This window comes from Hirundo rustica, chromosome 11 (assembly GCF_015227805.2).
Source record: "Hirundo rustica isolate bHirRus1 chromosome 11, bHirRus1.pri.v3, whole genome shotgun sequence".
Taxonomy (NCBI): Eukaryota; Metazoa; Chordata; class Aves; order Passeriformes; family Hirundinidae; genus Hirundo; species Hirundo rustica.
The window spans coordinates 3,457,588-3,479,049 of NC_053460.1; the positions used below are offsets into that span (position 1 = coordinate 3,457,588).

Consider the following 21,462-nt stretch of genomic DNA (forward strand, 5'->3'; position numbering starts at 1 on the left):
TAATTTCAGTCTGAGACTCGTGGCTGTAAATTCGTGATTGATCTGCCAAACTTCTTTTAACTCAATAACAGAGGGGAAAAAACATCTCAGTGGAGCAGGCAATGAGAATAATTACCTATTCTCCTCCACGCATGAAGTATTTATAAACAAATCATCCAGCTTTGTCTATTCAAAGCAGCAGAAATGCCAATGGATTCTATAAGAAATATTCATGAAATGTCATCCTTTAAATTTTCATCTAATTCTGGGCAGATTGTTGACATTCAAAAGAAAAGAAGTACCTAAACTTAATGGCTCATCCAGAAGAAAGCAAGAAATAAAATAAAGGAACATTTCAACAGTGTGCATTAAGAAATAATAACAAAACTGGGAAATAAATAATTCTTTTTTCTTTGTGGAAAGAAACGAAGACTTCAGGAACAAAATTGTTCATGGAGATATGTCAAACAGAGACAACAGCTGCAGTTCAAACAAAAATGTATCATGATTAGAGCAGAGATGCTCTTTACATATGAGAGGAATGACAAGTTTTGTCTTTACAAACAAGCCCTGGGTCTGCTGGTAGATAAAACTAGGGCTGAGAGATAAGAGAGACAAGGGGAAGGATTCTACTCATTGATGAATGGAAAAGAAGATACTTGCCTTTTACAAACAAACCTATGGTTTGTTTGTAAATGAAATTGGATATTGAAAGATGAAAGTAACAATGGGGAAAACCCATAAATCCCATAAGAATTAAAAATTAGGGGGGTTATACTTTAAAAGGGCAATCTTAGGCATTTCAGGAAGCCTGTACCTCTCAAGTACCTCAGCCAATGGGAAAAGAGGGAAATGCGGCTGGGAAATTGGGATAAAACGGAGGCTGCATTTTCCGAAAAACTGAGAGACCCCGGGGAAATGCCCATGGCCTCTACCTTTATTCAAATAAAGAAAAAGGACTCCTCTGTCTCCTTTTGGGCATAAACCTCTGGTGTCCGTGGATTAATTTTCCTAACACATAGAATGGTTTATCACGACGCTCTTGGTGTTACCAGCACCACCCTCCAACCAACGGAGTAAATAAACATGAGACAGAAGGCTAATTAATAAGAGAACCACGCAGCTTTCAGCCGAAACGTACAAACAGCGAAAAGCTCCAATAGTTGTGCCGGTTTTACCGGGACATACAACATTATTTGTGTATACACACAATGTATACATCCCCCGGCCTACAGGGGGACGGGGAAGGACTACATTTCCCACAGTGCCGCGGGGCGGGGCTCCCGCCAGAGAGACCGGAAGGGGCGGGGCGACTCCCGGAAGTGGAGCCGCCGCCGGAGCCACCATGGCCGAGACCGACCCCAAGAGCGTCCAGGACCTGACGGCCGTGGTGAGCGCCCGAGGGCGGGGACGGGCTGCAGGGGCTCGGCACAGGGAGGGGAGGAGGGAAAATCCCTTTCCCGGATGGGGCTTGGAGCAGCCTGGTCCGCGGAAGGTGTCGCTGCCCACGGCAGGGGGTGGAAGGAGAGGGTCCCTTCGTCCCAGACTGTTCCATGGCACCCAGAAAAGTGTGCCCGTGGGATTAACAGGACCGTGGGAGCTGCTTTCCTGGGTTTGGTCCTGGCTGGAGATCATTTCTAGAACTTCCAAGTGTTTCCTGTGGGCGTCACTTCGCCTCTTTATACGTATATTTAAGTACCGTTGTTACTTGTAGATTTATTTATACTTCAGAGTTCTGAGCTTGGCAGTGAAGGAGCTGTGTACTTATTACATGAGATTGGGTAACAGCCTCTGAAGGAAACAAAACATTTCTTTTTACTCCCTTTCTATTAGGTGCAGACATTGCTCCAGCAAATGCAGGACAAGTTTCAAACCATGTCGGATCAAATAATTGGAAGAAATATCCTTTTCTAAACTCAGATGTGTGCAGAATTACAAGTGTCACAGAGTCTGTTTGCCAGTGGGGTCTGTGAGATAAATTGGAAGTGACCACAGGTGCTTGATCAAAGCTGTAATGATAAAAAGAATTAAACCAAGCCAGCGCTACCTACTTATAGGGGAATGTGATCCACTTCCAGTGCTGGGAAAGGGAGGGTGTGGAGCTGCTGGAGCGAGCCCGGAGGAGGCACCAGGATGACGGGAGGGATGGAGCAGCTCTGCTGGGAGGAAAGGCCGGGAGAGCTGGGATTGTTCAGCCTGGAAAAGAGAAACTTGAAGGTGACCTAATTGCGGCCTTCCAGTGCCTGAAGGGAGCCCCCAGGAAGGATGGGGCTGTTTATAGGAGTGACAGGATGGGGGAATGGGTTCAGACTGAAAGAGAGCAGCGTTAGGTGGGATACTGGTAAGAAATCCTTCCCTGTGAGGCTGGGGAGGCCCTGGCACAGGGCGCCCAGAGGAGCTGTGGTTGTTTTTGGATTTTTGGAAATGCCCAAGGCCGGGTTGGACGTTGGGGCTTGGGCTGGGAGTGTGGCAGGGGTGGGCTGAGAGGGGCTGGGAGGTCCCTGCTGTGGGCCAGGCACAGCTGCAGCGCTGTCCCCTCTTTCCTTGACCCCCGGGCAGTCGATGACATGAGCTGCCGCATCGACGACCTGGAGAGGAACATCGCCGACCTCATGATGCAGGCGGGCGTGGAGGAGCTCGAGGGGGAGAACAAGACCCCGGCTCCCAACAAGGGTTAAAGTAAATCACTTCTGGAACAAATCCCTGGGGGTCTGGGATTACCGACCTCGGCACAGAGGGAGCTTTTCCTTGGTTTGTGAGGTGGTGTGGGGGGAGACAGAGAGAGAGAGCATGGCCAGGGGAGGGAATGGAGCACCAGGAGGGGCTGAGGGAGCTGGGAAAGGGCTCAGCCTGGAGAAAAGGAGGCTCAGGGGGAACCTTGTGGCTCTGCACAACTCCTGACAGGAGGGGACAGCCAGGGGGGTCGGGCTGTGCTCCCAGGGAACAGGGACAGGAGGAGATGGAACGGCCTCAGGCTGGGCCAGGGGAGGCTCAGAGTGGACAGCAGCAGGAATTTCCCCATGGAGAGGGTGCTCAGGAATTGGGAGGAGCTGCCCAGGGAAGCGGTGGAGCCACACCTTGGTGGCTGCTGAGGAGTAAATTACTGTCCCTCAGCTATAAATCCCTCCGGTGTGTAATCCAGGAGCCTGCAGGGAGTAGTGACTCTCACACAGCTGCCGAGCTGCAGGTCCTGGCTGTGTGGGAGGGCCCTCAGGCATGAGGCAATCCTTGTCCCAGGGCAGTGCTCCCTGGAGAAGATGCACTGAGAAGTAAATTGTATATTATATTATATTATATTGTGTGTTCTTACAGCATTTCTGATTGCTGACTTGCCCCTGTATTGCAGTGGGCCTGTGTGTTTGGAACAGATACGTTCTTGCTTGTTAAGGTGTCTATTTTTGTGTAACCTCATTAAAAATACAAATTGTTACCGGTTTCACTGCCCTCAGTGTCATTTCCATTAGCCTGAACCCCACAAATGAAAACCTCTGATCAGCATGATTCTCTTAATTCTCAGTAATCTCCTCTTTTACTATTTTTCCAACAGGTTGCCAACAATTCAAGATGAGTCAAGGAAGATTACTTTTTCTTTTTCTTTTCTACAAATCCTTGGAATTAAAGAATGGCTTTTTGCAGCTCCAGTGTGTGAAAGCATTTTTATATTGTTACAGAGCTTGCATTCCTGATGTACATTGTATAGTCGGGGTAGGGTAGTTTCTATTTTGATTCGTGTACTGCAATTTGACTTTTTCAATTCTTGTTACGAGGATCACTCGGTCGTGTTATTAAAACACAGGATCTTATGGATCTCAACTCCTCTGGGTGTATTTTTTTGTGGAGTCACTTTTTTTCTCTTTCCTGTACTTTTTCTAGATGTTTCGTGTTTGATAGCTCAGCATTTAGTGACTCCCACCAAATGGGAATCTTGCCTTGTCCTACGTGAGTTTGTGGAGTGAAGCACAAGATTGAAACTTAATCAATTGCATTAATTGTCGCTCTGAGCATCAGGCACTCACTAGTTGAGGCTTGTGTTGTCTTTCATACGTGTAATAAAGGCGATTTTTGGAAACGAGAGACACTGAACATCAAAATCATCTCTCCTACTCCTGGCGTTGCCTGAGCTGTGTGTCCCTGGAGCGTAAAGCAGAAATGCAGATTTACCATGAGAGATCTGAGCAACCACTGCCACCCCAAGCTGTGACACCTGGGCAGACAAGGGACTGTTAACTGAACACTTTCGCTGTGGGACTGAAGGTTTTTAACACCGCTTTGACGCTGCTCAGTAACTGGGATTGAAGTGGGATTGGTGCTGGACAGCAGGGATGGGACTGTGGGAATGTCTGTGGGGGTTTGCAGTGGGAATCACTGCCTCGTGTGACACAGCTGGGCCAACAGAGCAGTGATAATGAACAGAAAAAGATGAGGAACAAAAAAGGAGAGAATCCAGGTCGATTTTTAAAGCCTCGCTTCTCTTGGAATAACAACTTCAAAATAATTTGATTTAGAGAAGCGTTTGCTTTTCTAACCACACCCGCATTTTGGGCCTGGAGTATGGATTAAATGTATTTTGGCCGTGGAAGGTGTGCTTGGGAGAGTCTGTACTGTGTCACTTGTGAGGAAAAATGACCAATGTCAGCTGGTTCCTGACAATCACTGCAATGCTCCTCCAGCTTCAAATGCAAATTTCAGCAAGCACTAGTGGCAGGCAGCAGTTGCAGCTGGACCACACTTAAACTGCTCCTTAAATGCCACCAAATTAGCACCTGAGTGCTGTGAAGGCAATACGGCAGGTCATTTTTCCAAACTCACTGGAATAAAAGCTCGTAATAATGGGAATTTTGTGAACATGAGAAGTGTATTGATATATACTTGTAATACCAGCCTTAGGTCCTTTGTAATGTCACTTCAAAAGAATCTAATAAACTCTTAGGTGGTAACAAATAGGTCGTGTGTGTTGAAGCACAATCTAGCATAAGAATATGGCTTTTTGGGAGATTATATTTAGTTGTAAGTTATAACAAGATTTTAGCGCAGCTGCTGCTCACAGAATCCAGTCTAAAAGTCCAGGTGTGTTCTGTGTAATAAAAAAGGTGATGATTCATGTCCTGCCAGACCTGGACTTCAGCAGCTAATTAGAATATAGGAAAGTCTGTTAGAAGTGGATAATCATTTTGTGTGATGTTTACACATGCACATTCTCTTTTTATATCTGGTGTATGGCGTTACAATCCTCCTCTGGCTCTGTTCCTCCTGGGGCACAAATGGTCACTGCTGAATTTGCCTGCACCCTGCCCTGTGCAGCAGCAGTAGCCTTGCTTTCCTCAAGTTTATTCTGGCAGAGTAACTTCCAGGAAAATTATTTCAGCTTTAAGAAGCAGCTGCTTTTCCAGTCAGTGGAAAGATTCCAATCCTTGTTCAGCAGGGATATTTTTCCCTCATAAATTTAACACTTCACCGATTTTATCTGCTCTTCCCTGCACCTGCTCTGGGTTTCCATCACCATCCTCTTCCAGCCCTGCTTCTCTTCCCTTCAGAGCCCCACCTCAGCTGCTCCTGAGGACAGAGCTGTGGTTTCCAGACTGTCTCCAGGTACCTACAAATGTAGATGCTCTTCCATGAAAGACCTGCATTAGGAACAGCAAATAGAACCAGTTTTTCTGTGACAGAAGCGAGCAGTGGCATCCTGCCAGTGTTCAGCCACAGATTGTGCAGGCAATCTTTAACAGCAGTGCTGTTTCTGAATGCTGGAATTAAGACCTGAGAAATAAGTTAAATATCACAGGAGCTGTGTGGCCTGTGTACCTCGCACTGGGCAACACAAATAAATTTGACACTGCTCTTTCATCTCTCCTGGTGTCTTAATTCCAGTCTTTATAGCAGGAATGTTACTCTGGACGGAGGAGCAGTGTTCTAACAAACGCATGCTTTGAAACACTTGGGCCTACTGACAAACCAATCCAGAATTATGATATCCTTAAGAGGATTTTTCGTTTAATCTCTGCCCGGTGCACACTAAATAAAGGCAGTGTACGGTAAATAAAACTGCACAGGCAGCTTTCAGCCCCCGGCAGCTGGTGCAGGCACTAAATGAAGCTGGTGAGAGCCGGTGACACACTGACCTGTGGCACTCACCCCTGCAAGGAGCAGCTCTGGAGCCTCCCTTCCCACAGGGTGAGCCCAGGTCCTGGCAGGTGTCACTGGGACAGGGGAGCTGCTGGACCCCATCCTGCCGCCCTGGTTTTGGCAGGGAGCCTTTGTGCCGGCTGATGCTTCCTGTCCCCACCTAGATTTACTCAGCACCCCCAGGGAAATCCCCTCGGTGCCTTTCCTCAGGTGCCTGAGCCACAGGGACTTGGTTTGCCAGGGGTTCCTGTGGGAATCAGGCGTCACCTGCCCGTCCTCCAAACCCGGGCAGCGGCTGAGGTCACTCCAGCTCTTCCTCCAGCCTGCAAAGCTCTGGGAACTCAGTCCTTCACCCTGGAAATACCTTTGGCATCTCCTTGCAGAGGGAAATCGTGCCGATTCTGTAATCTGGCCGGGAAACAGCTGTGACCACAGGCAGAGACACATCCAGCATTCCCCTAACGCCGCGCCTGAGCCTGCGCTTTTCCCGCAGGCGTCCGCATGGAATCCTTGAATAAAACTCTTCTCTTTTCCCAACTTTCTAGCGGATAGTGCCTTCTAGTGGCACAGCCGCTGCGAGGAGCAGGGCTGCTCGGATTAATGAATCAGTTCCTTTAATCTGGGGGTCAGATGCTGGGGCTGTGACGAGCCACATGCTGCTGACATGCGGGTACTGCACGAGGCACTGAGGATTGTTATCAATTAAGGAAATGAAGAGGATGCACAAATCACTTCCTGGGCTTTAAGCTTCGCTGTTTTGAAAAGACCTAATGCTTGCTGAGATTTTTTTTTTTTTTTCCCCCTTACTCTGATGTAGAGTTAATGAAACTAGGTCATTAGGAAAATAAAGAATGGGAAGAGATTCTTTACCTCTTATAAACACTCTGAAATCAGAAAGGTTAATCAGGAATTGTCTCTGAAATATGTGCATGTAATAATAGGATATGCTCTTTTACGTTGTTTTGCTACAGACCTGACATTTTTATTTGTGGAGTTCCAGTAGTTAGATACAGATATAAAAGTCCCTTCAGCTTTCAGAGCAGTGTGCAATCCCCTCTTGAGAGGTGCAATCCTGTTGGAATTAACAGCTGGAGAAGCGGTGGAGTTCATTCCCCCAGAGCTGCATGTGACAAGCGTGGCTGACTCGTGACCCTTCTGTGTCCAGAGCAGGGATCCCATCCTCACCTCTGGGTTCCCCTGCGAGCTCGGATGGGGCGCTCCCGGCGCTGCACAGCCTGCTGTGCCCAGCAGAGCCGTCCCTCTGGGCTGCAGCACCACGTCCTGTCACATCTGGGCTCAGCTGGAGGGGGTTGGTGGCACGGGAATATCCTCATGCCAGGTGGGTTGTGTCTGGGGTCCTGCCAGCTGACACCTCCAGCTGCTCGGGCTCCAGTCGTTCCACCTGCACAGCTCCTTCAGTTTTACTCTCCTGTGGTGGTTTCAGGCAGATTTTGGGAGAAACCCTCCCACGGGGCCCCCCTCCCCTCCTCCAACCGGTTCGGGAAAAAAAGATTTCCTCAGAGAGAAGTGGACAAAACCTGTTTATTAAACAGGCAAAGCACTCCCAGCACAATACCCGATGACAAGAGCTTCGTGCCGCTTACGGAGGGATAACAAACTTAAAGAAAGTCTCCTCTTGAGGGTCGTCACTGTGCTCCACCGCTCCGTCTCCGCTGACGCTGGGAGAAAAGGAGATGTGCAGGGCTGGTCTTGGTGGGGTGGGTCCCCTGTGGAGGCCCCCGGTGCTTCCCCAGGTCCTTAGTCCAGAGAGGTTGGAACAGTTCCGAGGAGAGGACAAAAAAAGCAAAAAGGAAGGAAAAAAGGACAAAAAAAGAAAAAGAAAAAAAAAAAGCAAAAAGCTTCAGCTATTCTACAGCGTCTAACTATGCTAGCACTAACTAACTAACTGCCAGGGAAAAACAACAGAGCTTCTTTTGTCTTGCCACGTTCCAGCTCCCCCGCTTCAAGGTCACTCCGATGAGCAGAGTTTTCCTGGGGACAAACAAACCGCGCTTGCCCTCCCCCCTGCACCCAACAGACGATTGGGGGATACACAGTCACCCCAGGACATCTCCCCTCCTCAGACCCAATCCTTCATCTCTGAGAAGATGAATTTCCCAATAAATGAAAATCCACTTGTTTCTCTTACAGAAGTGTTTTCTTTCGAGGACCGGCTCCCTGTCCCTTTAGAGCACAGTAAAAGTGTCTCTTTAAAGCTTTTTTACGTTTTAACCTCCACAGTGGGGGAAATCACGGAACTCAGCTGCTCTCTACCCATGGAACAGAAACATCGGCTCCTTAAGAGCAACACGAGAAGGTTTCCAGGAAGATTTTAATTTGTTTGATTATTTTTACTTCAAGGATTATGTATTTACTTCCAGGATTATTGTTTGATTACGTACTTCAGGGAGTCAGGAGGCCAAGGATATCCAGGACAGCGATACTTTTGGAAACAATTTCCTTTTGGAAACAATTTCCTTTTGGAAACACTTTACTTTTGGAAAATTAAATCAACTGATAACACAGAAGAAAAAGGGACTGAGTTTAAGACACGAGGTTTGCTGGCATTTAGGCAATGAACTCCCCAGGAGTGAAGCCTGTGTGTGATGTTCCCATGGCCCGAGCTCTGCCGTGGCAATAAAAGGAGGGGTCATTTCCTTCCTGAGAGGCTGCTCAGCAGCAGAACAGCAACTCCTTGCATTTTCCAGCTGCTGTAAAACAGGAGAAGTGGTTGTTAATGAATGTTAATGTGATATAAAGGGGGAAAAAACCAACCCAACAAAAGGACACCAGCCCTTCTGCTACTGAACTCGAGAAACAAGATAAATCAGACCAAATGTTCTTTAAAAAATGAGACTATAAATGTTGAAATTGATGATAAATGAATGGAAGTTTTGATAATCTGGCTTTTAATGTTCTTACCTGTATTTTCTTGCAAGATCCTCACATTAACATTGGGGTTGTTTTTATTTTTTTTCAGGCCAGAACCACTTTTAAATAAAAGTTAAGGCAGAAGTTTAAGGCTTTTCTCCTGAGTGACTGTGACCATGAAGTTTGAATTGCTTCAAAGAGATCCCAGACATGATTGGGGCTTCCTCCCCCACATTCCCACTGAAGACACTTTGGGATTCAAGGGCATTGATGGGTTTGGTTATTAGTGCTTCTCATTAGCAAGAAATGTTGGAAATTGATGTCCTTGCAAAATAAAATCCTGTTAAATTCCATTTTGAGCACTTCTAAATCAACAGGCACCCGCAAAATATGTTTAGCAGAATGACACCATCTGCCATTTCTAATTTTTTTAATCATCTTTCCAGGGTTTTAGCCAAGGACTTGGTTACCAGTGCTGACAGTTGCCACTATAAGTGATGATTTTCTGCTCTCTGAATAGCACAAACAAACAAAGCACAGGTTTTAGAGGCGGTTTTCGCTCCTTGTTGAGCTGGTGAGAGGTGTTCCCACATCAACCCTCTCGTGCCTGGTGCTCCTGGGAGGGGATGTGGACACGCCCTGAGGTTCTGCACTTGGGACATCTGGAGCTGGGGACAGAGCTCCTGCAGGGCAGGCTGAGGGGAACGGCTGAAGGAGTGGAGAGCACCAACCCATCAGCTTTTCTGTTTATCCACAGTCCCTCTATGGCCCGGAGCTCTTCCCTCTGAGGCTCAGGGCAGCTGGAGAATCACAGAATCTCAGGATGGTTTGGGTCGAAGGGAGGTTAAAGCTCATCCTGTTCCACCCCTTCCACTCTCCCAGGCTGCTCCAAGCCCCTTCCAACCTGGCCTTGAAGATTCTTGTTCTTCCAAATGTGACACTTATGGAGCCCTGTGTTCTTCCAGAGTAACAAACCACCAAGCTGAATGGGAATTTCTACTGTCTGTACACGTCTGTAGCCTCGTCAATCCAGAGTGTTTTAGAAAATCCTGCTCCACCCCCTTGGAAGCACCGAACAAAGTCACTGCTTCACACATCACGCAGAATTAAAAACAAATTTAGTGAACCCGAGGCGTTTTTAAAAACCAGGAGGCTTTTCACGCCGTCAGTTATTTTAAAACATCTTTGAAACTACTCCGCAGGCTGAAGTCAAACAATTAAAATGCATAATCACATTGAAAAAGCAGCACCAAAAATGTAAGTCATTTTGTCACAGAGGCTGCTCCAGCGTGGTTTGATTATTTAATGCTATGCTCCAAAACCAATTTGTAGCCTATACCCTTGATCTCTGTTTCAATTTCAGGATGTTAATGCATGCACCATTGCTGTATTAGCTGATAGGGCAGAACAAATACTTCAGAAAAAAAAGTCATGACTAGAATTTGAAATCCCTCTCAGCCACGTTTAATCCCCAAACCTTCTCACCTCACTGGCTTTTCCTGCTGCTTTTGCCCACTGGAACCCCAGGTTTTATCCCCAGAAAAAAAAAAAAAAAAAAAAAAAAAAAAAAAAAAAAAAAAAAAAAAAATAATGTCAGTATCAGATGAATGCAGAGCTCTGCAGGGAGGATGGAGGTGCAGCCTCTCCTGCCATGAATGTTCAAGTTTCCAGGCATCAATTAAATCTCTTCAAGTTGATCTGATCTGTGTGGGTGGGCAGGGAGAGCAACCCCGGTGCCACAGGGATCCAGACAGCTGAGGCTGCCAGGGATTTCTGCTCCTTCTCCCCTCTCCTTGCAAAGCCTCCTCTTTGTCTGGCTGTGCCCAGCCCTGGGATGAGCAGGAATTAGGGATGGGGTCACTGGTGCTGGGTTTGCAGCCCCTGGCACAGCCCTGGGCTCTGTTTTTTCCTTGGATGAACACAGGATCACCCAGGTCGGGTAAATAATTCTGTATTCCCCGTTCTGGCTAAGGAAGGAGGGAAATTCATGGAGAAGTTTATTTGTAGGGATTTAGCTGGCAGGCAAAGCTACCATGCCTGTGTCATTAATGCCTTATTAATTGCCTGTTTAAAAGCCCATCAAGTGATCCATTACCTTTTCCTGTCCCAGACACTTTGTGTATAAACACAGTCTGACATTAAAATCTGCATTCCCGAGCATCCCAGACCAACCCCTTGCCTACCAGAGGGACAGAGCACTCGGCTGTGCTCTCCTGTCCTTCCCAAATGGGAGACAGTGAATCCCTGGCTCAAACCCCAGCTGGATTAGACACAAGTCTTTCCCCTGATGCCTTCAGGGGGGAAATGATGCCTTCAGTTTTATATTTCACATTTTTCAGGTTCTGTGCTGCCCAGGGTGCAGCTATGAGCTCACATTCAGGGTCACTCAGCTCTCTGCACAGAGCAGCGACACAAAACAAATCCTGCTCCTGCTCCACACCAAGGACAACTTTCAAAAAGCACAAACAAGGGTGGCTGGAGGGAGAAACGAGAAGGATGGGAGCTCACAACCTGGAGCTGGAACTGGACAATCAAACCCCAATGTGCAAATGGACCAAAACTTAAAATGTGTGAGACCTTGCAACTGGCAGTCCATTTTGTGACCATTTTGGATCCACCTTGGATGTGCCCCTGCCAAGGCTCTTGTCCTGCCCAAGGTGGATCCCAAAGGCCTTTCAATAAATATCAATTTTATCCTCTGGCTCTGCCCAGTCTCTTTTCCAGGTCAGCCTTCCCAAGGCATCAACACATTCAAATGAGCAGGTGGGTGGAGTTCAGTGCCAGGCACCCAGGGGCAGTGCCCATTTCAGGGAGCAGAGGGACTCGCACTGGAACTGGGATTTACGAGTCCTCGGAGAAGGCAGAAGTGATGTGTGAAGCTCCACAGTGGCACAGCAACCACCTTTTCTGTGTCTGCAGCAGGGCTGTCTCAAAAAAACCCTGCTGAACAAGCCCCATTCCCATGAAAAGCCGCAGATAATTTGGAGGCAGCTTTGCCAGGAACTAAGTGAGCAGTTATTTTCACTGTGAACTCCAAATTCGCTCTTAAAGACTGCCTGGTGTTTATGTAATGAATCCTCACTCCTAGGGCAGAAAGCTTTCTTTTTTTTTTTGGTTAGTCTTTTCCTTACTGATTTACAGCTTGTCTCAGAAAAGGATGGAAATATCAAAACCCACAGAAGATCTCAAAACCCACAGAAACAAGCGGCTCACTCTTGAGAGCAGCGTCCGTGTATTTTCCGAGGCAGCTTTGCTGAGCAAAGGGCCTGTGGCATTTTGCAAAAGTCCTGCAGGATGGGAAGGGATGGCAAAAGTCGAGAGCTGTCCTTCGAGTGGCCTTGCCTAAGCAGAATGAACAGCTTGAGTTCCTGTCATCAGCAGGCAGAACACCTCTGCGGGAGGCTCACGGCTTGAAACCCCGGGAATTCCTCGTGATCACAGCCAAGCAACCCCTCAAAAATCAAGCAGAAAGTTTTCCTGAGGGAGTTTATCTGGGGTGAGAAAAAAAAAAAAGTTTACACTAAGGTTAGAGCGCATTAACTGAGCCTGAGTAGAAAAAAATTTGTTGTTTGGAGATAAACAGAGAGTTTCAGCTCTGGGAGGAAGGAAGGGTTGAGGGCACACGGCCTGGCTGCAAGGACTGGGGTGATACATGATAAATGCTGCACCCCAGGGTTCTGCACATGATATCTGCAGCTCCAAGGTGAGGGGTGAACAAGCACTCAAAGCATGGCAGAAATGTATAATTGCTGGAAATTTCCTTTGAAGATGGGAAAAGCTGTGGCCGCACAACGGCAGCCGACTTAAAAACAGATTGGCTTCGATACGTGGGGAACTGGAACTGGTAGCCACAAACTCATCGTAGCAGGGGTTTTCTAGCTTTGTTTGTTCTAATTCTATCTTTAGAATAATAGGAAAAAAAAAAAGCCCAAAAACCCCTAGAAAGAACCTGGAGAAGTCAGCTGCACCTCAGTGTGCTCCAGAGAGTAACTGTGCCATGAGGGCTGACAGGTTCAATTTAACTCTTCCAGATGCTCAGTCATAGAAATCCCAGTGGGTTTGTGATCCTGGAGAACTCCAGCTTGACCATGCTCAAGGATGATGCTGATCCTCTAATTCTTTGGGTTTTGGATGGTGCATGCCAAGGTCAAAGACCAGAAGCAGCGAGGTCAAGCAGGTCAACTTTTTAAATGATAAAAACGGCTCTTGTACTTTGTAGGATCTCCTACAGGTTAAGCTTTATCACAAACGAAAATACACACAGTGTACTTCCCCAGAATTGTTGTACAAATGTCACCAGAAATTTTATTTAACCTAGGAATTTGATCCATGACTAAAAATCCTTTAATCTTCACCCAAATATCTCTTGCTGTTTAAACCTCAGTCCATCTTACTTGTGACCATGTTAAATCCTCCTCCCGTGGTGACGTGATCTGATTTGGTTCCCACTGTGCTCCAGCGCCTGGAACTGAATTGTCAACTGAGTGGCAAAAACCTTGCTAACACAGGAGAGTTTTCTATAGCTCCAGGAGCAGAAATATGTTGGGTTTTTTGTTTTGTTTTGTTTTCCTGAGCAGACTCGTGCTACATTTCTATTACAGGAGCCTACCGGAGCTGAAGCTTTGCTTCAGAATGAAATTAGTCCAGGTTTTTGGGAGCAACTTAAAGCAATTAAATCTTCTCCTTTAGCCATTGCTTTGGTTTTGCCACTTTTCAGGTGCAGCTGCTGGAACTGATTCTCTTCTGAAGGGATCACACGGGCCAGGCCCAACCCAACCCTGAATTTTGGGACAAAACAGAGCCAAACTTCCTCTCCTGTACAGCCTTTAGCAAGCTACTTCCACAACCCACAAACGTGCCATTGTTCCACTGGAATCAGAGCCTCCAATCCATTGATTTTTCCCTGTTCCAAAGAGCAGGCACAAATTTATTGCTTGAAGGGAAGAAGTGGAGCAGCACTCGAACATTTGGAACCATCAACACCAGAGCCCACGGGACAGAAACTTCGGAGGTTACACGAACAGAGCAAATCTCACCCATTTCTCTTTTGGATGACAGGTGTGGACAGCCTTTAAAAGCAGCCAGGACGGCACTGTTTCATTAATTAGCTCGAGAAAACCTCAGTGTTTGCTCGAGTTTAGAACAGATCTGCGTTTGCTGGGGGATTTTGGCCCACCACGTAGGCTCTGCGTTCTCTTCCTCTCTCAGATCAGCTGTGATCTGTGTGTCTCTGCAAGCTCTACAGCCACAATATCTGCAATAATCATTCACAAATCCCTCAGACTTCAAGGGCTAAACATCTGCAGAACAGCCCAAAACCTGATGGAAATACATGCTTTTTGGATAAAGATCAGGCATTTTCTATGAATCCTGTCAAACAGTCCTCAAAATGGCACAAAACCCTCGAGGAGAGTGGTTGGAATAATGTGATTCCTCAATTGCTTGCGTGGCTATTTTGTCGTTGTCCATTATTTACTGCCAGGGTGGTCAGCACCAGACAGAGCCCACAGGAGCGCTCAGAAGGCACGAGGATAAATTGATAAATGCACCAGATCCTCTCCCATTTCTGAGGCAGGTCCCACAGCCAGGCTGAGTCGGGGCTGTAGATGGCACTGTCCCCCCTGCAATGAAGGCAGCTCGGCGCCGAGGGAGGAATCGGCCCTGGGGTTGAAGCACAGCCGAGATCCCTGCTCCTGGTGCTCATTAGGTTCTCAGGTCCGTGCTCGTGGTGCTCGTGGGATGCTCAGATCCCTGCTCCTGGTGCTCAGATCAGCTCAGATCAGCTCCTGGTGCTCATTAGGTTCTCAGATCCCTGCTCCTGGTGCTCATGGGATGCTCAGATCCCTGCTCCTGGTGCTCAGATCCCTGCTCCTGGTGCTCAGATCCCTGCTCCTGGTGCTCAGATCAGCTCCTGGTGCTCAGATCAGCTCAGATCAGCTCCTGGTGCTCATTAGGTTCTCAGATCCCTGCTCCTGGTGCTCATGGGATGCTCAGATCCCTGCTCCTGGTGCTCATTATGTTTTCAGATCCCTGCTCCTGGTGCTCAGATCCCTGCTCCTGGTGCTCATTGGATGCTCAGATCCCTTCTCCTGGTACTCAGATCCCTGTTCCCGATGTTCATTAGGTTCTCAGATCCTGCTCCTGGGTGTTCATTAGGTGCTCAAATCCTTGTTCCTGGTATTCATTAAATTCTCCAATCCCTGCTTCTGGTCCTCAGATCCCTACTCCTGGTGCTTGCTGGATGCTCACATCCCTGCTCCTGATGTTCATTGATTCTCAGTTTCCTGCTCCTGGTGCTCATGAGATTCTCAGATCCCCGCTCTCCTGGTGCTCCTTAGTTTCTTGGATCCCCTGCTCCTCTCCTGGTGCTCATTAGGTGCTCGGGTCCCCCGTGTCTCTGATGGCCTCAGTGTCTCTGATGGCCTCAGCAGTTGGCAGGAGTCAGTGTGGCTTCCAGGCTCAACAGCCCAGCTGTAGGTTGGGTGCTGACAATCTCTGTCCCCAAATCCCTGAGAAGTGGAATTGTGGCTGTGGTCCATTCCCTGTCCTGCTGTCCCTGCTGCTGTCGGTGCCAGCTGCCAGCCCGGCAGTGAATCGTCCTGCAGGCTGTGCTGGGTGATCTCTGGGTGTGCCAGGGGTGACTCTCTCTGGGTGGAGTGATGTCTCTCACATTTTCCTTGGGCTTTGGGGACGCACTTTACAAGTTACATAATCAAGCAAACGAAGACACAGCCCTTCAGTTTATCCCAGCCGGTCTCCTCCTGGTGTGCATCCCTTTTTTCAGCTTTCTTTGCTGAGGGCAGTGACTCTCTGCCCTCAAAGAGGCAGACAGACTCATTTCTCTGGAAGCAGCCCTGTGGATGTGCCCTCGTGTTGCATTTTGGTGTCAGGCTGCAGCCAAATTCGCCCTGGTGTTAAAACTGAGCAGAATGGGATCCTTTACAGGATCGCCCAGGGCTAGGCTGAACATCAGCTGTGGATAAAGACAGCAATCAGAAGGGATTTCACTTACTGTAAATTTGGTGATTGATGTAATAAATCCGTCAGAAGCTCAGCAATCAGGCTGTGTTGGTGACCAAACAGGGAGCAGCATTTCTGGCCCGCTTTGTCCTACAAAAATAAAGAATGTCTCAAGCTTCTTTCCAAGCAAATCAAGAATCTGTATCATCTTTTTGTTCCTCTGGAAAAAAAAAAAAAAAAATCCTCTTGTATTTTATTATCCCAGCACAAATCAAAAGCAGCTCACTTCCACGAGGCAGAATCAATGGTGTGAGGGGATAAATCTCTTATCCTGGAGGGCTGGCACCGTGAGTGAGGTGGGATGGATGGGTGCATTGCTGATGTCTTCCTCCTCCTCCTCCCAGCTCAGGTGACAGTTTGGAATATTAAACACCCATAACTCCAGGGCTGGTGAGACAGGGAATCCATAGAAAGAAAGCCACAGATCACACCGTTATCTCACTTTTGGTTGATAACAGCCTTCTGCCTTCCTATATGCGCTAGAATTTCAAGCTTTGTCTTGACAAACACGGGATGAGTACAAATCCTGATTCCAGTGAAAGTCAAATTTATGTTGTACTTTTACACCTGCATGGTGCCACTCTCCTACCAGACTAAGTGATCGAGAGAGATGATGTTCCACCCATCATGCTACTTCTATTCTTCCAAGCAAAGCCAGGAAAGAATGGCAGAGTCAAATTTCTTCTGCTGAGAATTAACCCCCGCCCCTCTGGGTTTCAGGGGCTTCATGCCAAAAGAAAAAAAAAAAAAAAAAAGAGAAAAAAGGCAATCCTCCACTTCAGTTTTGAATAGGGATTTTTAAAAGCAAGTCTGCCATGATTCTTCTCATGACACTTTCCCTCTTTTTTTCCACATCAGCAACTTTCTTATGGCAACAGGGAAGAAAAGAAGAGCTCCATAAAATAGCATTAAACAAGGAGGCTCGTTGGTAATTAGAGTGGGAATGGAGATAAAGGAACACTGGGTAAAGCCTGCTGCAATGCCTCTTTGGGACGCTTCAAATGGGTTTTTGAAATAACATTTCTGCCTTTCTGCAGCTAATTACACACGTGCCGCACGCTGAGCAGAAGGCTAAATTAATTGGGAGAACAAAGGTAATTTGTTGTGGGCTGGAGTGAGGCCGTGGATGCTTTTTTCCCCGGTGGGAGAGGAGCTGATGACCTCTTCTGGGTTTGCCACGGGCAGAGGATGGGATGCAGGAGCTGAGTGTGCACCTCCACCCTCCCCGTGCCAGCCTGGGCGCCACTGAGGGTGGATTTGCAGGTGGAGAATCCCTCTGCCTTCGCTTCCATTCCCTCTCCATTCTTCCACCATCTGGCAGTAGATTGCTTCCACCAGGGCTGCCAATTCCAGCGTGTCGATATTAATCACCAAAGCCACAGCGGGGTGTTTGTGCGGCCCGCACTCGCGTCGTGCCCGTCAGAGCCATCGTCTCCTTTGAGCTGGTTCTCCAGAAACAGCTGGGGGTTTTTAAACACCTTATTAAAATAGAACGGATCGTCAGCAGCTGGAGCGTTTCAAAGATGAGTGGGCTTTGTGCCAGTAAATACAGGACTTGCCAAAAAGCAGGTGGCAACCATAACTGCAACTCCCTGCAAGAGCGCTGCCCTTCCTGTTGCAGTTATTGATCTGGACAGGCAATACCATGTGGGACAGGTATTGAATGCTTATTTCCTTTTCCCCAGCTCGTCAGAAGTTGCAAATATAAACCGTGAGTTCTCAGACTTCCAGAATGTCTGGTGAAATATGAAGTAAATCACTAATTCCTTCTTCTGACAGGGTGAGGGGAAGGATAATAATAAAAAAAATCCTGCTGAACATTTGCAGAAAATCAAATTCTCTCAGGAACAAGAGAGCCTATACTGCCAAACCTGGAAGCCTTTCAAAAAAAAATATACATTTCAGTTTGAGGTGTTAATGCTTTCATGTCAGAATATACACATGCAGTTGGTGTCTTTAAACTCAATTTTATTCCCCCGTGAGAAAGATTTAATTGCCTTAAATAAGAAATCCCTGTTTTGCACAGCACAATCTACCACTTGATGCCCAAGAATCCATGTCGGGAGTTTAAACTAAAGGTAAAATACTTGCTAAAGAGCAAATGTTTTGCAACTCCCCACAGAGATATTTGAGCTTCACCGCTTTCCTGTCCAACAGGACAGAGGGAAGGCAGCTTTCATGGGCGACCACGGTGCTGGGGAGGGAAAGGGCTGTTAAACAGAATTGCGGCCCTTCACTTCCCTCTCAGCATTTCCCTCTAATTCACTGCTTAACTTCGGCAAAGACACTTAACCTCCAACTCGCCTCAGCTCACGCGTCTGTAAAATAGTAGATAAGTCACCTAATTCACGGGGATGTTATGGAGATTAATTAACTAACGTCTGGAAAATGTCTCCAGATCCTTCCGTGAAAGGCATTATAAGGGCAAACGATAGCACTATAACCATATGCAGGAGGTTTTATCGCTTGGCACAGGACAGTTTGGTTTTACTCTCTCCCCCCTGCAGCATCACCGAGGCTTTTCACGGGGGCCATGGACGGAGAGCAGACTCAGCTTTGCAGGGTACCATTATCTCCGGTCAAAGGACACGCTGTTGCAACCTCGGTAAAATTGTATTTAGTTACTTCCTGAGCGTGGCTCCCAGCTCCCCGGTGAGATCAGAGCCCTGGCAGGCTGGATGCTGAGCGCGCAGTCCTTGAGAGCAGTCCTTGAATGCGTAGCAAAGCCGCGTCTATTTAACATACGAGATGTCTCTGAGCTAATTTAATTGGGCTGACAAATGCGCTCTGCAGGCTGCTGCCTTCTCCAGCCCCAGGTAGAGGCAGAGCCGGTGCCTGCCTTGGGCTGGGACTGCTGTGAGCACCAAACTGGCCCCGAGCCTGCCTGGCTGGGATGGGCTGGGGCGCTGGTAGTGACCCCTCCCGCCCCAAAAATCAGCCCCCTCCCAGCCCTGCCCTTGTTTTCGGTTGCCATTGCAGCTCTCTGACCTGAGTTTGAGCCAAGTCTTTCCATTAATCCCACTTCGCAGTACCCACGGTCGCTGCTCTTTGGCGATCGCCACATGAGCGGGAAAAAGGAAAAGGCTGGGCACAGCAAGTGGGGAAATGATCTTCCCTTCTGCAGCACCATCAGAAATCCCAGAGTCCTCCTTAATTCCCAGATTCAGCTGCTTCCCACCACGTTTCACTGATCTGTCTTGGTCCACCTGCTTTTCCATCAACACTTTCTTGTGTTATCTGATAGAGCTTTGACCCAGGAAACCGAATTCCACGATGCTTCCCTCTCCCCTGAGCTCTGCGTGCAGCTTGCCGTGCTCCACTCCCCTCCACTTGCTACCTGCTTTAAAAGCCAATTTAAAGTAGAAAAGTATCTGTCACAAACATCTTGCTTTCAGCTGCGGTGTGGCACCTTGCAGTAAATTCTTTACATTAGGAAAGGGTCTGGATAGCTTTGTTTTAAAGCAGCTCTTTATCTTCCCGAGCTGCTCTGATTCCGTTTCCTCTTTGAGCAGCAGACCTGGAAGGGCAAGAGAATGGGGAGAAAGAAAGATTTGGTCACAATTTAGAGTCATTTGTTCCTGTCAGAATTTATATGAGCTAAATCTCAAGCCTGGACAAGCCTTAATAACTATCATATTTAAAGTTCAACTTTACAGGGGAAGACTGCACGGCCCAAGGGGATAAGTAATAGAATTCAGAATAGTTCACCTTTCCCGTGCCCGTTCATTCCCAATCCAGCAAGGACAGGCTGGGGCTGGCCTTTCAGAGGATACCTGACAGGAATTCAGCAGCCTGGAGCTAATCCCGTTGGACGAAAGTGCTGCTAATTGGGGTCCCTGCAGGAGAAATTCACTCGGGGGTCACTGCCGAAGTCAGGAGAGCTGGCTGCACCGCCAGCCCTGCGCCACAGGGGTGGCAAAGCTTTGCTTTGCCCTGACCCACCCGAACAGAAGCTGCTCTCCCTGCCTGCTTTATCTCCACAAGGTTTGTTTCAGGAAAACCAACGCCACCGAGACAGGAAGGTGAAAGTGGGCAAAGGCAAAAAGCGTGGGCAGGCAGGTTTGCTGTGGAGTGAGGGGCACAGGGGGTGGTGAGGACAAGAAACAGAGCCAAAGGTTCTCCACCGAGGTGTCCCAGGTCAGAAATGGAAACATCCTCACCAGGAACTCAGGAATGGCTTTAGCATATTCCTACCAAGAAATGAGTGATGCCAGAGCAAAGCAGTAATTGACAACGACCTCTTCAGAACCTGGCCATAAACAGAGAAGTGTCTCCAGCTTCTCTTGAGTTCAGAGATTCCCTGCTCGAGATGACAACCTGTTCTGGTCCCAGCTCTTGGGAGCTAACACAGGCAGAAGGCCTCGACCAGAAATATTTGTTTTAGTGGACAGAGGCCACTGCTTTCTGAGGGGAAGCTCCCTGAGCTGCTCCCTGCTGTCCTGTTGCTGGGAGATTTCCAATCCAGAGGCATGAACAACACGGCTGAGAGATTCCCCTTGCCAAAATCACTCCTGACCTCAAAGCAGGATTCAGGGCTGGCCTGTTGGGCAGTAACCCGTTTCTTGTCAGTGGGTTGCTCACTCAAGGTCTCCACAGCAGCAGCATGCCCTGTGGAACCTGATGGAAGAGGCAGGTGGCACAGACAGGTGGCTTTTTCAACAAGAGAGGCAGGTGGAGTGCTAAAGAGAAAAAGAAGAGGGGGAAAAAAGGTGGTTAGGAAGGAATAAGTAGTTAAAAGGACAGGAGTAAGTTCGTTTGGGCAACAGCCTCAGTGGGAGGTGGATGAATGCTAATGGGCTTGAATTATTCATGCTTTCTTCTGGAGTGAAGAAGTTCACACCAATGGCCTTCTGTGGTAACTCTCTGGAGCGAGAAACCTCATTAAAAACACGATCTGAGACAGGCTGGTGAGAAAACAAGAGGAAGAGGAATCTCCCCGAGCAGCTGTACTACAGAAGAAAAATTTCTCCAGCCCTAGGAGCCGAGAGCTTTCCCCAGCACAAAATCTGTTTTGGCAAAAGGACAAACACAGAGCAGAGGTCTGACGTTCTGCAGCGACCCTTAACCTCCCTTCCCACGCCCCCAGGTCCTGCCCAGACGTGGAGCAGGTGAATCCTGACCCCAGCAGCTCCCACACGCGAGTTCCCCTCCCTGCTCCACGTGGACACAGCCCAGAGCTGCACTGAGGGGTTTTATTGATGGCCAGAGCTCTCCACTCCCAGCCCAAACCCAGGGCAGGGTATCAGTCACACAAACACATCCCCATTTTATGGGGATTGAAACCATTCCTTCATTGAGGCCCTTTTTGTATTTCCCCAAATTTCCTTCAGGTGGAAGCTGGGACCTTGTGAGGAGCTTTAGCTATTGATGTGTTTACTGCCCATGGTGCAGAATATGTCTGCATGAAAGGTGACACAGAGGAGAAGAATAATTCCTTATTTTTTAAAAAATCAGTTTCATACTGTTTTA

General features: G+C 47.9%; 1 protein-coding gene across 1 annotated transcript; it reads left to right on the forward strand.

The window, feature by feature from the left end:
- Positions 1-1,274: 1,274 nt before the first annotated feature.
- Positions 1,275-4,920, forward strand: HSBP1 (heat shock factor binding protein 1). The gene is made up of 4 exons (XM_040075766.1): positions 1,275-1,369; positions 1,813-1,879; positions 2,539-2,658; positions 3,527-4,920. The coding sequence occupies exons 1-3, from the start codon at positions 1,325-1,327 to the stop codon at positions 2,655-2,657; spliced, it is 231 nt and encodes a 76-aa protein (XP_039931700.1). The 5' UTR covers positions 1,275-1,324; the 3' UTR covers position 2,658; positions 3,527-4,920.
- Positions 4,921-21,462: the final 16,542 nt, after the last annotated feature.

What these genes read in the sequence shown, in the direction of transcription:
- HSBP1 (XM_040075766.1), top strand. Translation starts at nt 1,325, where the DNA reads ATGGCCGAGACCGACCCCAAGAGCGTCCAGGACCTGACGGCCGTG. An exon ending in TCCAGGACCTGACGGCCGTG is followed by an intron (nt 1,370 to 1,812) that starts GTGAGCGCCCGA and finishes CCTTTCTATTAG; the next exon opens with GTGCAGACATTGCTCCAGCA. An exon ending in GGATCAAATAATTGGAAGAA is followed by an intron (nt 1,880 to 2,538) that starts ATATCCTTTTCT and finishes ACCCCCGGGCAG; the next exon opens with TCGATGACATGAGCTGCCGC.